Genomic DNA, 13,080 nt, shown 5'->3' with positions numbered 1-13,080 from the left:
CTTTAAGCATTATTAAATTCACTGTTCCCGAAAAAACAGACTTTTTTTAAAACCTTTTTTGCATTGATACATGTCCCCTGGGGCAGGACCCAGGTCCCTAAACACTTTTTATGACAATAACTTGCATATAAGCCTTTAAAATTAGCACTTTAGATTTCTCCCATAGACTTTTCCAGGGTGTTCTGCGGCTTTTCGAATTTGCCGTGAACACAAATTGTTCGCTGTTCGGCGAACAGGCAATGTGGGTTGAAGATGAGTTTGACTCGAACTTGAAGCTCATCCCTATTAGGCACACGAGCTGAAAGAAAAAAGGTTGTCACTCAGGTGTATCAGAGAGCTGGAAAGCCCCTTATAAATGTTCTTGTTGAAAAAAAGGTTGTTGACCTGGGATGGACCTGCAAAAGACTCCTTTGAAAAGGAAAAAATAAAGACAAAGCTTGCCCACTCAGCTTGGTTTTAGGTGCACAAGCCCAGTCAACAAATATATATAGCCATATTTACTTACTAAATACAGAAGCTCTGCTTCATAATTGTGCCATTCAGATACTCTCATATTACTGATAAAATGGTCTGTATGATTGAGAGCAGTCTCTAGTTTCCAATTACAAAAATCAAAGACAATAGTATGGACAACCCTCAATCATGCGACTTTTGCTTTAGGTCACATGTTTGGTCAGAGGTGTATTTAGGTTTTGTGCTGCCCTAGGCCTGACTAAATTCATGCACCCCCTAATTTAAATACGACCCACACTTCCTGTCAAAGCCACACCCCTTCCAATTTAATACCCGCCCTATCATATGTAAACCACACCCCTTCCAGACCCCCGCCTCCTCCATCTCCCCCTAGCAGCAAAAATACCCCCTTTCAGCACAAATCCTCACCCTCATATAACCCCTTCCAGTGAATATCATCCTTCCCAGCATAAATTACATCTCTCGGCACACATCCTCCCCATCTCCCCCTTCCAGCATAAATCCTCACGTTCAGAAAAAAAATACCCCCTCATCTCAAACCTGTGCCTCCTTCTCTCCCCTCCCAGTACAACTCCCCCCCCCCCAGCTCCTTCTCCTAATCTGTAAGAGCAGCCTGCTCTGCTGGGACCTCTGGGGGGCTGAAATATGGCAGACTTCTATGCTGGGACTTGTAGTGCACTCTGGGGGGCTGAGATATGGCAGCCTCCTATGCTGGGACTTGTAGTGCACTCTGGGGGCTGAGATATGGCAGCCTCCTATGCTGGGACTTGTAGTGCACTCTGGGGGGCTGAGATATGGCAGCCGCCTATGCTGGGACTTGTAGTGCACTCTGGGGGGGGGGGGTGAGATATGGCAGTCTCCTATGCTGGGACTTGTAGTGCACTCTGGGGGGGGGGGGGGCTGAGATATGGCTGTCGTCAATCCATTGGAACGCATCGCACTTGCGTTTGGAACGCATCGCGCATGCGCAGTTGGCCGCCACGTGACTTCCGCAGCATTCTAGGATAGGCAGCAAACTGTGACACTACAGCGGCATTGGCAGTCACTCCTCACAGTATCCGCACATTGACATGTGACATTGACACAAACAGAACGGCAGCCACCCGCGGGAGGCGGCAGCTCCACAGCAAGCAATCTCTGCGGGTGGCTGCCTCTGTATTGGGGAAGGCGAAACGCGGCCGCCACCCGCTTGTCGGCCTAGGCCAAGATACATCTCTGTGTTTGGTCTGAAATTCTGTTCTGACTGAAGACTGAGCTCATCCCTACTGACCACCTCACCTACTATATGACCAAAGTATGTGGACACTCCTCTAAATTATTTAGTTCAGGTGTGTCCAGTGCAGAGTCCTGTTCATGTATAAACTTTAGCCCTGGTTCACACTGGTGCGTTTTGACATGCGATTTGGCATGTCAAATCGCATGTCAAAACGGCGGTATTTGCCGCAAATTGCCGGCAATGGCACCGTCCTAATCGGTGCGACGCTGCATCTGCGGCATTGCACCGATTTCAAAAAGTAGTCTCTGTACTACTTTTTGCGATTTCGGCACGATTTACATTGACATCGGTGCAGAAACCTGCACAGATGTCTCTGTAATCGAGGCCGAAATCAGGACTGCCAGCGGGAGTAGAATCATACGAGTTCAGCTGAACTCGCACGGCTTCACTCCCGCAGCCCAGTGTGAACCTGGGCTTAAACACACAAAAAATACATTTTTCAATAGAATGTTGCAAAGATTAAACTTAAAGTGGTTGTAAATATATATATATATACTGGGGTATGCCTATATATATATATATATATATATATATATATATATACATATATATATATATATATATATATATATATATATATTTTTTTTTTTTTTAAATACTGCTTCTTTATTGAAGTTTTTTTTTATTACTCCTGTAAGCCCAAATAAATTCTCTTTAACTTTCCAGTGCCTAAAACCAGTTATTATGTCCAAACTCTGTAGGTAAATAAAATAGAGTGGTATACTATACATGTCTTTGCACCTGAGTATAATAAAAAGGTCAACTGGCTCTACAAACTGCTCAAACTATTTTCTAGGGGTAAGGTTATCCCTTCGTTGTCTACAGATTGGCGACTTTTGTCATCTCCTGACAGCAATTCAAGATTTCCCAAGCCTGTTCATAAATTTGGAACATTTTCCTTGCAAAGAGCTTTGGTTATCATTAATCTTTTCTGTATATGTTGATAGACTTGACAAAATGCTTGAAGGAGCGTCAAGAAGCTCTGGCAAAAAAGATAATTGATCATCATATTCCACGGTGTGATGAAAAGGGCAATTACTAAGCACAGCAGTGCCATGGAACAGTGCCAATGTGACCTGAGCGGCTCTATAGCCACCCTATCATGTTTAAAGTGATTGCAAATGGTCCTGCCGTCCACTGCAGCCTGCTGCTGTTCCCAGTGTCTTCTCTTCCACTGTGGAGCCAGGCATCATTACCAGCAAACGGGTCGACTGCCCACAGAGGAGAGGAAGGAACATATACTCCTCCCTCTCCCCTGTGACGAATGAATCCAGAAGTGACGTGGATTTCATCACTCACTTTCCTGGCCAGAAGCAGCCACTCAAACCAGGAGCTAGGACTGAGGTCTAATAGACCCCTGATCTCTCCATAAAGAGTACCTGTTACTGCCCAAGCTATCGCAAGGTTGTTGCTCAATCATTGTGATAGCAATAAAGTTAAATCTAAAAAATACTTGCCTATGGATAAGTTTAGTTGTCATTTGTTATCATTTCACAGGCGTATGCAAATTTTAATCTTGATACGTTTCTTATCTATTTACTCAACGCAACATCATCTTTTATATTTTACCAAAGAATTGGGTATTATATTGTCTTTGTGCGCAAATATTGTGTCACATGAAACAATGCAACAACAACCATTTCATTGTACAGGGCTTCTGCTTTCAGAATATATATATATATATATATATATATATATATATATATATATATATATATATATATATATATATAATGTTTGAGGTTTCTACGTACCGGTCATTTTCTAGCAAAAAAAATATGACTTTTTCATGTATGTGAAAAATACCAAATTTGGCCCGGGCAGCAAATGGTTAATTTAAATCAGCTTGTTTAAAAAAAAAAAAATAACTTTTTTAAAATTACACAGATATAACAATGGGTTTGGATACACCTTAATACGTTTTCACAGCAGTAATGCAGTGTTTCTTATTTTACTACTGCTATATCTGGACATTTATGCCCTTATGAGTGTGTTCTCTGTAATCTCTGATCTTTCCTCTAGAGATGTTGACAGTCTTGCCAAAATGCTTGAAGGAACTTCAGGTAGCTCTGGGAGGAGACAAGAAAGTGATAGGTGGTTTTGTTCCTCAGTGTGATGAAAAGGGCAGTTACCAACCACAGCAGTGCCATGGCAGCACCGGGTACTGCTGGTGTGTTAATGCAACTGGCGAAGAGATTGCTGGCACAAGAACTCCACCTGGACAAACACCAGCTACATGTGTAAAACAAGGTAAGACTCAGTTCTACAACTTCTCTGCATATCTTTGTCATAAAAATAATTTATGTCATCTTATTGATTGATTCTGGAGAGGTCTTTGGTGATTGAGGGCTTAGAAGATAGAGGGGGGTATTTACAAAAGGCAAATCCACTTTGCACTACAAGTGCAAAGTGCGCTTGAAAGTGCACTTGGAAGTGCAGTCGCTGTAGATCCGAGGGGGACATGCAAGGAATATAAAAAACAGCATTTTAGCTTGTACATGATTTGATGATGTAGCGGGGTCAGAACCTTACGACAGGTTACCCTCGCTGGAACATTATCCACACCATTGTAAATACGCAAGTTACCTTTAAGGAGTTATGCATTGTGGGATAACAAGTAGCAGGAGACAGGGCTGGTGCAAGGAGTTTTGACACCCTAGGCGATACCTAATTTTGCGCCCCCCCCCCACGCACGCCCTGCCCCTCACTAAAAAGCCGTGGTACACAGGCTTGCACATGGACACGGCCCGAAGACAAAAAGTGGATGGCACCAGCTCGCTTCCTCATGCCAGCCGTGGTCCACAGTCTGCCTGTCTGTACAAGCAGACAGATACGCTGACAATGCTTTACAGGTTCTTACTAGAAACAATAATAAATGCACATTTTTGTATCTGCAAAAAGATCTGCATTTTTTTTTACAAAGGTGGACTTGAACTTACACACCTCAAATTGCCCCAATTCCTGTATTTTCAGGTCTCAGATCATCACCCCCTCTGTACCCCCCTGCACACACACAGATATCTGTTCCCCCTCTGTACCCCCTGCACATCTGCCCCCCTCCCACACATACATGTTCCCCCTCTGTACCCTCCTGCAAACCTCCGCCCACACACATATCTGTCCATCCGTCACCCACACACACATATCAGTAACCCCCTGCACATCTGTCCCCCCCCCCCCCCACACACATATTACCCCCCTGCATGTCTCCCCCCCCCCCCCCACATATCAGTACCCCCCCTGCACGCCTGCCCCCCACACACATATCTGTCCACCCCACACACATATCAGTACCCCCCTGCGCGTTTGTCCCCCCACACACATATCTGTCCCCCCCTGCACGCCTGCCCCCCACATATCAGTACCCCCCTGCACGTCTGTGTCCCCCTCTGTACACAGTGCAATGCACTATTAACTTAAAAGCAGAGTCAATGTTTTATTGCTGCCTGTGTTTTCACTATACCTGAGCCAGCGGCTGGTGATTACTTTACTCCAAAAGAGTTGCGCTGGAGAGATGGAGGGATGGGGCTCTGTACAGAGATGGAGGGATGGAAGGAAGGAGTGAGGGATGGAAGGAAGGAGTGAGGGATGGAAGGAAGGAGTGAGGGATGGAGATGGAAGGAGGGAGGGATGGAGATGGAAGGAGGGAGGGATGGAGATGGAAGGAGGGAGGGATGGAGATGGAAGGATGGGGTTCTGTACAGAGATGGAGGGATGGAAGGAAGGAGGGAGGAATGGAGATAGAAGGATGGAGGGAGAGATGGGAGGATGTGGCTCTGTATAGAGATGGAAGGATGGAGGGATGGAAGGATGGGACTCTGTATAGAGATGGGAGGATAGAGAGTGGAAGGCTGGGGCTCTGTATAGAGAAAGATGGAGGGATGGAGATGGAAAGATGGAGGGAAGGATGGAGTTGTATGAAGGGAGGGAGGGATGGAGATGGAAGAATCGAGGTAAGGATGGAAGGATGGGGCTCTATACAGAGATTGAAGGATGGAGGGAGGGATGGATGGAGATGGAATGATGGAGGGAGGGAGAGATGGAAATGGAAGGATGGAGAGGGAAGGATAGAGGGATGGAAGGATGGAGGGAGAGATGGAAGGATGGGGCTCTGTATAGAGATTAAAGGATGGAGGGAGGGATGGATGGAGATGGAATGATGGAGGGAGGGAGAGATGGAAATGGAAGGATGGAGAGGGAAGGATAGAGGGATGGAAGGATGGGGTCTGTATAGAGACGGAAGGATAGAGGGAGAGATGGAAAGATGGGGCTCTGCATAAAGATGGAAGGATGGAGGGATGGAAGGATGGGGTCTGTATAGAGACGGAAGGATAGAGGGAGAGATGGAAGGATGGGGCTCCGTATGGAGATGGAAGGATAGAGGGAGAGATGGAAGGATGGGGCTCTGTATGGAGATGGAAAGATGGAGGGATGGAGATGGAGGGAGGGAGGATGGGGCTCTGTGTAGAGATGGAAGGATAGGGCTCTGTATGGAGATGGAAGGATGGAGATGGAAGGAGGAAGGGAGGATGGGGCTCTGTATAGAGATGGAAGGAGGGAGGAATGGAGATGGAAGGAGGGAGGGAGGGAGGATGGAGATGAAGGCGGTGGGAAGGAGGGAGGAGGGAGGAGCAGGCAGACAGGGAGGGTGAGAAGTGGTTGCCACTGCTGCTGGTAGAAGTCCGGGGGATGCAGTGAGAGGATCAGGCAGAGCCGTGTTGTCTGTGGTCGGGGAAGCTTCCTTCCTGTGTAGCCCGGCGCCTCTCTCCTTCAGCTCGGCTCTTGTCTCCTCCTCCCGCCGGCTCTCCGCACTGAAATCTGGGCCGTTCCCCGGGTGTGACACCAGATCCCGGGCACCCAGGAGGAGGGGGAGCGGATATCGCGGCAAGCCCGCCATAGTTAAAGTATATGCAGGGCTTCCATCTTATCCGCTCCACCGGGCATGCGGCACTTCCGGCCGGCTGCTCCTCGTCACGGCTCTCTCCCCTCATCTCCTCACTGCCGCCGCTACTAGGGCGGCACTGCAGGCTCGGCATGTAGTCACAGGCGCAACCGCCCCTAGCCTGGCGGCTGGCGTAAACCGCCATAAAGCATGTATTTAAAAAAAATGCCGTTTTTTTAATAATCTGAATCCCCCCAAGTGGCTGGGGATCCGGATTTTGCCGCCTCCCCTACCCTGGCGCTCTAGGCGGCCACTTGACCCGCCTATTGCTAGCGCCGGCCCTGGCAGGAGATATGTACTCCATTGACTCTTAGGAGAAACAGACTACACCTTCCACAATGCCCTGTGTTATTTGAACACGTGACACCTCCGCACAGACTTATAGGGGAGGTTACTTAAAGAAAGGGCGTGGCTGATTTCGCTCTCTCGGGACCTGCACCTCTCTCCTCTGCGGAGCTGCTGACAGAATACAGCCGTGCGGTTAGGCCAGAAGCCTAGGCCTAAATCATCCGAGAGACCAGCCGTCCGGAAGGAAGCAAGACTCCAGCATCCAACCCGTGTACCCGGGGATCGTAGAGGCCATCCAGCTGTCAGTTGAACCAGTGGAGCCCCCCTCGTCCGGGATCTCTGTGCTGTGGAGCGGTGATTCACCAGCGCTCCTCCTGAGGAGAATTCAGGCGGATCGGCCTGTCGGGTGAGAGAGCACTTGCTCAACTTTTGACTCTCCATTTACACAGACACCTAGAGCCACCTCATAGGTCGGAGACACGTTCTCGGCCTCAAACCGAAACTTAGAGGCCCAGTTAACCGTTTGAAGGTTCATAGACGTGATTGACACTGACGAGTGTCAACTCACCAACGTTTCGCTGTTCCAGACATTCTGTTTAAGTTGGAAAGGAGAAAAGAAAAGAAAAGTGTCCCATATGGCAACCAAATGATGTAAGGTAGTTACTATCCTGAGGAGACGCTCCCCCAAATATGGGGGTGTTTGCCGTAACCAAAGCTACTGACCAAATACAAAAAAGAACCTGGGTGAGAGCCTGAAAGAAAAAAGGCTAACCCCAGGAAAGAGGTTACTGTTGGCAAATGATGGGCTATACTCAGTTAGTACAAATTTGTAAATGATTTATTAAATTACTACAAAACATCGGTAAAAATTAGTCTGCTATATTACATAGACAACGTGGCAGAGCAAATGTAGGGAATGGTATGCTTCCGCGTTAGCGGTGTAGCTTCTGAAAGACTCACGAACATAAGGACAACTGACAAACATATAACATAAACCCAGACAATCCGGATACTGTAGTGTTACTTCTGTGGTGGTTCACCTGGGGTGGAGACCCCGATCAGTAGGATGAAAGTGGAACAATAAAAAGTGAACTAGTTATGGTGAGCAAACCACAGAGGTGACACTGCGGGAGGGGGGAAGCAGGCTATGTTGAAATTACCCTGAACATGGGATTTGTTACACATGTGTAAGTAAATTCCTATCTAGTGTGATCGACATGAGTGAAGTCCATCAACCTGGTGGGTTATATCCCGTGAGGGGAAGTATCAACATCCACCAATAGAGAAAGTTCAGAGTATCAAGGGACTGAGGAGCAGTAACTCTGCTATTTCTGGAAAGTATTCAAACCAGACTGATAATGACAATTAAAGATCTTGCTCTTATGAATTATTTTTTGAAGAGAAGTCACGGCAGTCACGGCAATTTCTAATGGAGTACACAAGGCTTGTGTGTGAAATTCTGAATGAGCCAGTCTGTATGTGTCAGACAGAGCACCGTGTTAGGATGTAATTGGAACGGGCTTACCGGTTGCACAAATTGCTGGTTGAATTGGATCAAGGTTCTCCAGGTTACGTGCAGGAGTTTATGCTCAGTCCTCTGGTAGTCCTATATGTTGAAGGACATGCCAGTCGAGATGACGCTCATAGATCGCAAGGTAACTCCGCAATTCTATTAGACGGCTAATGCCGTATGCAGGATCATGTGCAGTAATCTGCACCAGTGAACACGGAGCCAGCTGGTCTCTAAGGAGAATCCTTCAATCACAGGTGCTTCCTCCGTCATCCGCCCCCCAGGTGGAAGGAGGGGTGTGCAACAGTATCTGGAGTCCGGGCGTGATGACGTCAACGCGTTTCGCAAATGACTTGCGTAGCTTCGTCTGTTTAAGTTCCCTCATTAATTGCCACCTTGGATTACAATTTCTTATGTGCACCAACCGGCCGCGACGTGATCATTAACTGTCTGTAGGACTGCCCGCTAGAGGGCGCTCGCGAGCATAGACTGTCCACCTTAGTTTAAATGAGTGGTACCATTCCTAGCTAGGTTTTTTTGTCCTTATTGTCATTAATTGCTGATTCCTGCAAGGGCCCTTGCGAATCATAGTGAGTCATTGTTTATCAATTGTGTTCGCAAATATAACCTATGCTTGTTGCCTCAAGTTTTCACCAAGTAAACCTATTCTTTTTTCATTCAAACATATTCATTGTGTAGAGAGTATTTTCTTGCCTGGAGGGACCACCTTTAATAGCGGGTAAATCTATTGTTGTGTTATTACTGCTATTGTGACCCCAGCTCAACAGAGGTCACAATATCTCAACCACCAGGCTTCTGATGTGTCAAGGGAGGGTTCGAGCTAGTTAAAAGGGGTGAGCTGAGCAAAAAAGAGAGTAGATCCCAAATCAACCAGCGGCTCCTTCGGGGGTAGCGCTACAATGATAAAATCAGCAGAGCTTCCCCTCATTTCAGATCCACCCCTCAGATTTACAGCCACTGCAATTCCAAGTGCACTGTCAGTGCAATTTGCACTTCTAGTTTGCACTTGTAGTGTAAAGTGGATTTGCCTTTTGTAAATAACCCCCATTGTCTTGCAGGCAATATGGAAATTATACTTCCTTCTTCCAAAGGCCAAGTTCTTTTGCCACCACCTACACCTGTTGTCACTCTAGCCTTAAAATCACATAATCAGAACACAGAGTCATTTTAGGCACTAGGGATGAGCCGAACACCCCCCCCCCCCCGTTCGGTTTGCACCAGAACCTGCGACCAGACCAAAAGTTTGTGTGAACTTTAGAACCCCATTGAAGTCTATGGGACTCGAACGTTTGAAATCTAAAGTGCTAATTTTAACCTCCCTGGCGGTATGATTATGTCTGGAATTTTGTACCAAAAGCGGTACAATTATTTTGCATGGAAATTTGGCATTTTACATTGTAGGCCTGTAATTCTTAGGAATAACTCACTTAAATCTGTCCAAACAAGAGTCTAGTAGACATCCCGGGTATGATAAAGTTTGAAACACAAAATCATAAATTATAATATAATAAATAACTATAAATAATTATAACAAATAATAATGTCATTATAATAAAAATAATTCAATAATGTAATCAAATCAGAAACACTGCAATTTGCTCAGTTGCAGAATTGTCGCTGTCATTACTTTTATTTTTTTATGACGAATTTCCCCACAAATCACTATCGCTCAATTCTGCAAGTGATTATAATTTATTATCGCTGTTTTCTAGTTGCTCTAAAATCACTTTTGACATAAAGTGACACTTTGGTTGCTATTGTCCTAAAAAGTGTTTGGAGACCTGCGTCCTGCTCCTGGGGACATGTATCAATGCAAAAAAAAGTTTTAAAAACTACAGTTTTTTCGGGAGCAGTGATTTTAAATGACTTTTTATCCTTCAGAAATGACACTTTGTGCAGGGACAGTTCTAAGCACGGGAAACAAGCGCTGCTTTACAAGCATACTTTACACACCCCCTAGGTACGAAATTTAAAGGAATATTTCACTTTTATTGTTTCACTTTAAGCAGTATTAAAATCATAAAATCAATACTGTTCCCGAAAAAACGGCCATTTATTTTACTTTTTTGCATTGATACATGTCCCCTGGGGCAGGACCCAGTTCCCCAAATACTTTTTATGACAATAATTTGCATATAAGCCTTTAAAATTAGCACTTTAGATTTCTCCCATAGACTTTTCCAGGGTGTTCTGCGGCTTTTCGAATTTGCCGCGAACACAAATTGTTCGCTGTTCGGCGAACAGGCAATGTTCGAGTCGAACATGAGTTCGACCCGAACTTGAAGCTCATCCCTATTAGGCTAAGGTGACCAGATTTTTTAAATGTAATCCGGGGACATATTTTTTTTTTTACTAGTAATGGCAGCAATCAGTGGCTTTCTGCCCGTCGCGCCCGCTTCACAGCCAAGTCTTACTCTTTGGGCCCTGGCTACTACTGGGTGGGGAGCGGAGGAAGATCACTCCGCCAGGGAAGGCAAGGAGATAGGCAGGCAGGCAGGCGGCTAGGACTTGAGCCAAGGCAGAAGAACCAGCACATGATCATCAGAAAGGGGCACAGATAATGGAAAAAATACACACCTAGCTAGTAGGAGCGGCGGAGCTGGGGTGTGTAATTCTGATTTTTTTTAATTCATTCTGCACTGAATGTCCTTGAAATTGCCCCAGCCCCTGTTCACATCCAATCCGGGGACAAAACCGGGGACAGATTTGGTCCAGGGACAGTGTCCTCAATCCGGGGACTGTTCCCAGAAACCGGCGATGTCTGGTCACCCTATATTAGGCACATGAGCTGAAAGGAAAAAGGTTGTCACTCAGGTGTATCAGAGAGCTGGAAAGCCCCTTATAAATGTTCTTGTTGAAAAAAAGGTTGTTGACCTGGGATGGACCTGCAAAAGACTCCTTTGAAAAGGAAAAAATAAAGAGAAAGCTTGCCCACTCAGCTTGGTTTTAGGTGCACAAGCCCAGTCAACAAATATATATAGCCATATTTACTTACTAAATACAGAAGCTCTGCTTCCTAATTGTATCTTTCAGATACTTTTATATTACTGATAAAATGGTCTGTAGGATTGAGAGTAGTCTCCAGTTTCCAATTACAAAAAACAAACACAATAGTATGGACAACCCTCAATCATGCGACTTTTGCTTTAGGTCACATGTTTGGTCATAAATTCTGTTCTATCATAAAATAATCTTTTATATTTTACTGTTTATTTTATGATTGACGCTTTTTAAGCAGCTGCTTTTATATCATTTTATCTTAAATCTGTGTCTGAGTTATCCCAGTGTGCATCCTAAGCGCTGAGCTGTGCTAAAATACTGAAGGAAGGGCGACATTTAGCATTTTTTGAGCTGAAATTCTGTTCTGACTGAAGACTGAGCTCATCCCATCTGACCACCTCACCTACTATATGACTAAAAGTATGTGGACACTCCTCTAAATTATTTAGTTCAGGTGTGTCCAGTGCAGAGTCCTGTTCATGTATAAATTTCAGTTTTCCTATAGAATTGGAACATGGTTTCTGTTCCCCTCTGATGGCAGCCCTGAGAGTGTGTACCCTCATCAAAAACTTACAGACTCTATTTACCTTTTTGTGTCAGTTTTTGTAAATGATTACCTACTGACTTTGCCCATTTTTTCTCACATATTAATGGTGCTGAATTGATACCTGAGGCCTCATACACACGACCGAGAAACTCGACGGGCGAAACACATCGTTTTCCTCGTCGAGTTCCTTGTTAGGCTTGTCGAGGAACTCGACAAGCTTGCTTTGCGTACACACAATCAAGCCAAAATCTCCTCGTTCTCAAACGCGGTGACATACAACACATACAATGGCAGGGGAAGTTCGATTCCACTGGCTAAACTCTTGGGGCTGCTTTTGCTAATTTCATGTGTTTGCGTGTTAAATAAAAGTTTGGTAAGAGACGATTTGCACTTTTCAGTCTGTTACAGCTTTAAAAATGTGTTATTTCCATTACAAATGCTACTTTTACTCCCGTCTCATACTTTAATCTGAGCAAGCGTGGGTTTCTTAGCATACAGACGTCCGAGTTTCTCGTCGAAAACCAGCCCGTCGAGGATCTCGACGAGCCAAATCAGACTCCCGTTGAGGAAATAGAGAACTTGCTCTCTTTTTGGCTCGACAAAGTTCTTGACAGTTTCCTTGACGAAAATGTACACACGACCGGTTTCCTCGGCAAAAAAATATCTCCCAGCAAGGTTCTTGCTGGTTTTTGCCGAGAAACTCGGTCGTGTGTGCGAGGCCTGATGCATTGTTTTATTGCACATTTTTTACTTGTGTTGTAATGTATAAACTTGAGCCCTGGTTCACACTGGTGCCTTTTGACATACGATTTGGCATGTCAAATCGCATGTCCAAACAGCGGTATTTGTCGCAAATTGCTGGCAATCGGTGCGACGCTGCATCTGCGGCATTGCACCGATTTCAAAAAGTAGTCTCTGTACTACTTTTTGCAATTTACATTGACATCAGTGCAGAAACCGGGACTGCTTCTTTATTGGAGTTTTTTTTTATTACTCCTGTAAGCCCAAATAAATTCTCTTCA

General features: G+C 45.3%; 1 protein-coding gene across 14 annotated transcripts in view; it reads left to right on the top strand.

Annotated features, from left to right (window-relative positions):
• Window positions 1-13,080, top strand: part of LOC120936435 (thyroglobulin-like) — a 115,028-nt gene that overhangs the window by 51,407 nt on the left and 50,541 nt on the right. For 12 of the 14 annotated variants that reach the window (XM_040348759.1, XM_040348764.1, XM_040348760.1 and 9 more), the window contains one exon: window positions 3,773-4,000. The exons of the other annotated variants lie outside the window; for them this stretch is intronic. In XM_040348759.1, coding sequence (XP_040204693.1) covers window positions 3,773-4,000 — 228 coding nt within the window. The remainder of the gene's footprint in view (window positions 1-3,772; window positions 4,001-13,080) is intronic. 14 annotated transcript variants of the gene reach the window in all.

Source organism: Rana temporaria, chromosome 4, assembly GCF_905171775.1.
Source record: "Rana temporaria chromosome 4, aRanTem1.1, whole genome shotgun sequence".
Taxonomy (NCBI): domain Eukaryota; kingdom Metazoa; phylum Chordata; class Amphibia; order Anura; family Ranidae; genus Rana; species Rana temporaria.
The sequence above is the reverse complement of the archived record's forward strand: the minus strand, read 5'-3'. Positions and strand labels throughout refer to the sequence as shown.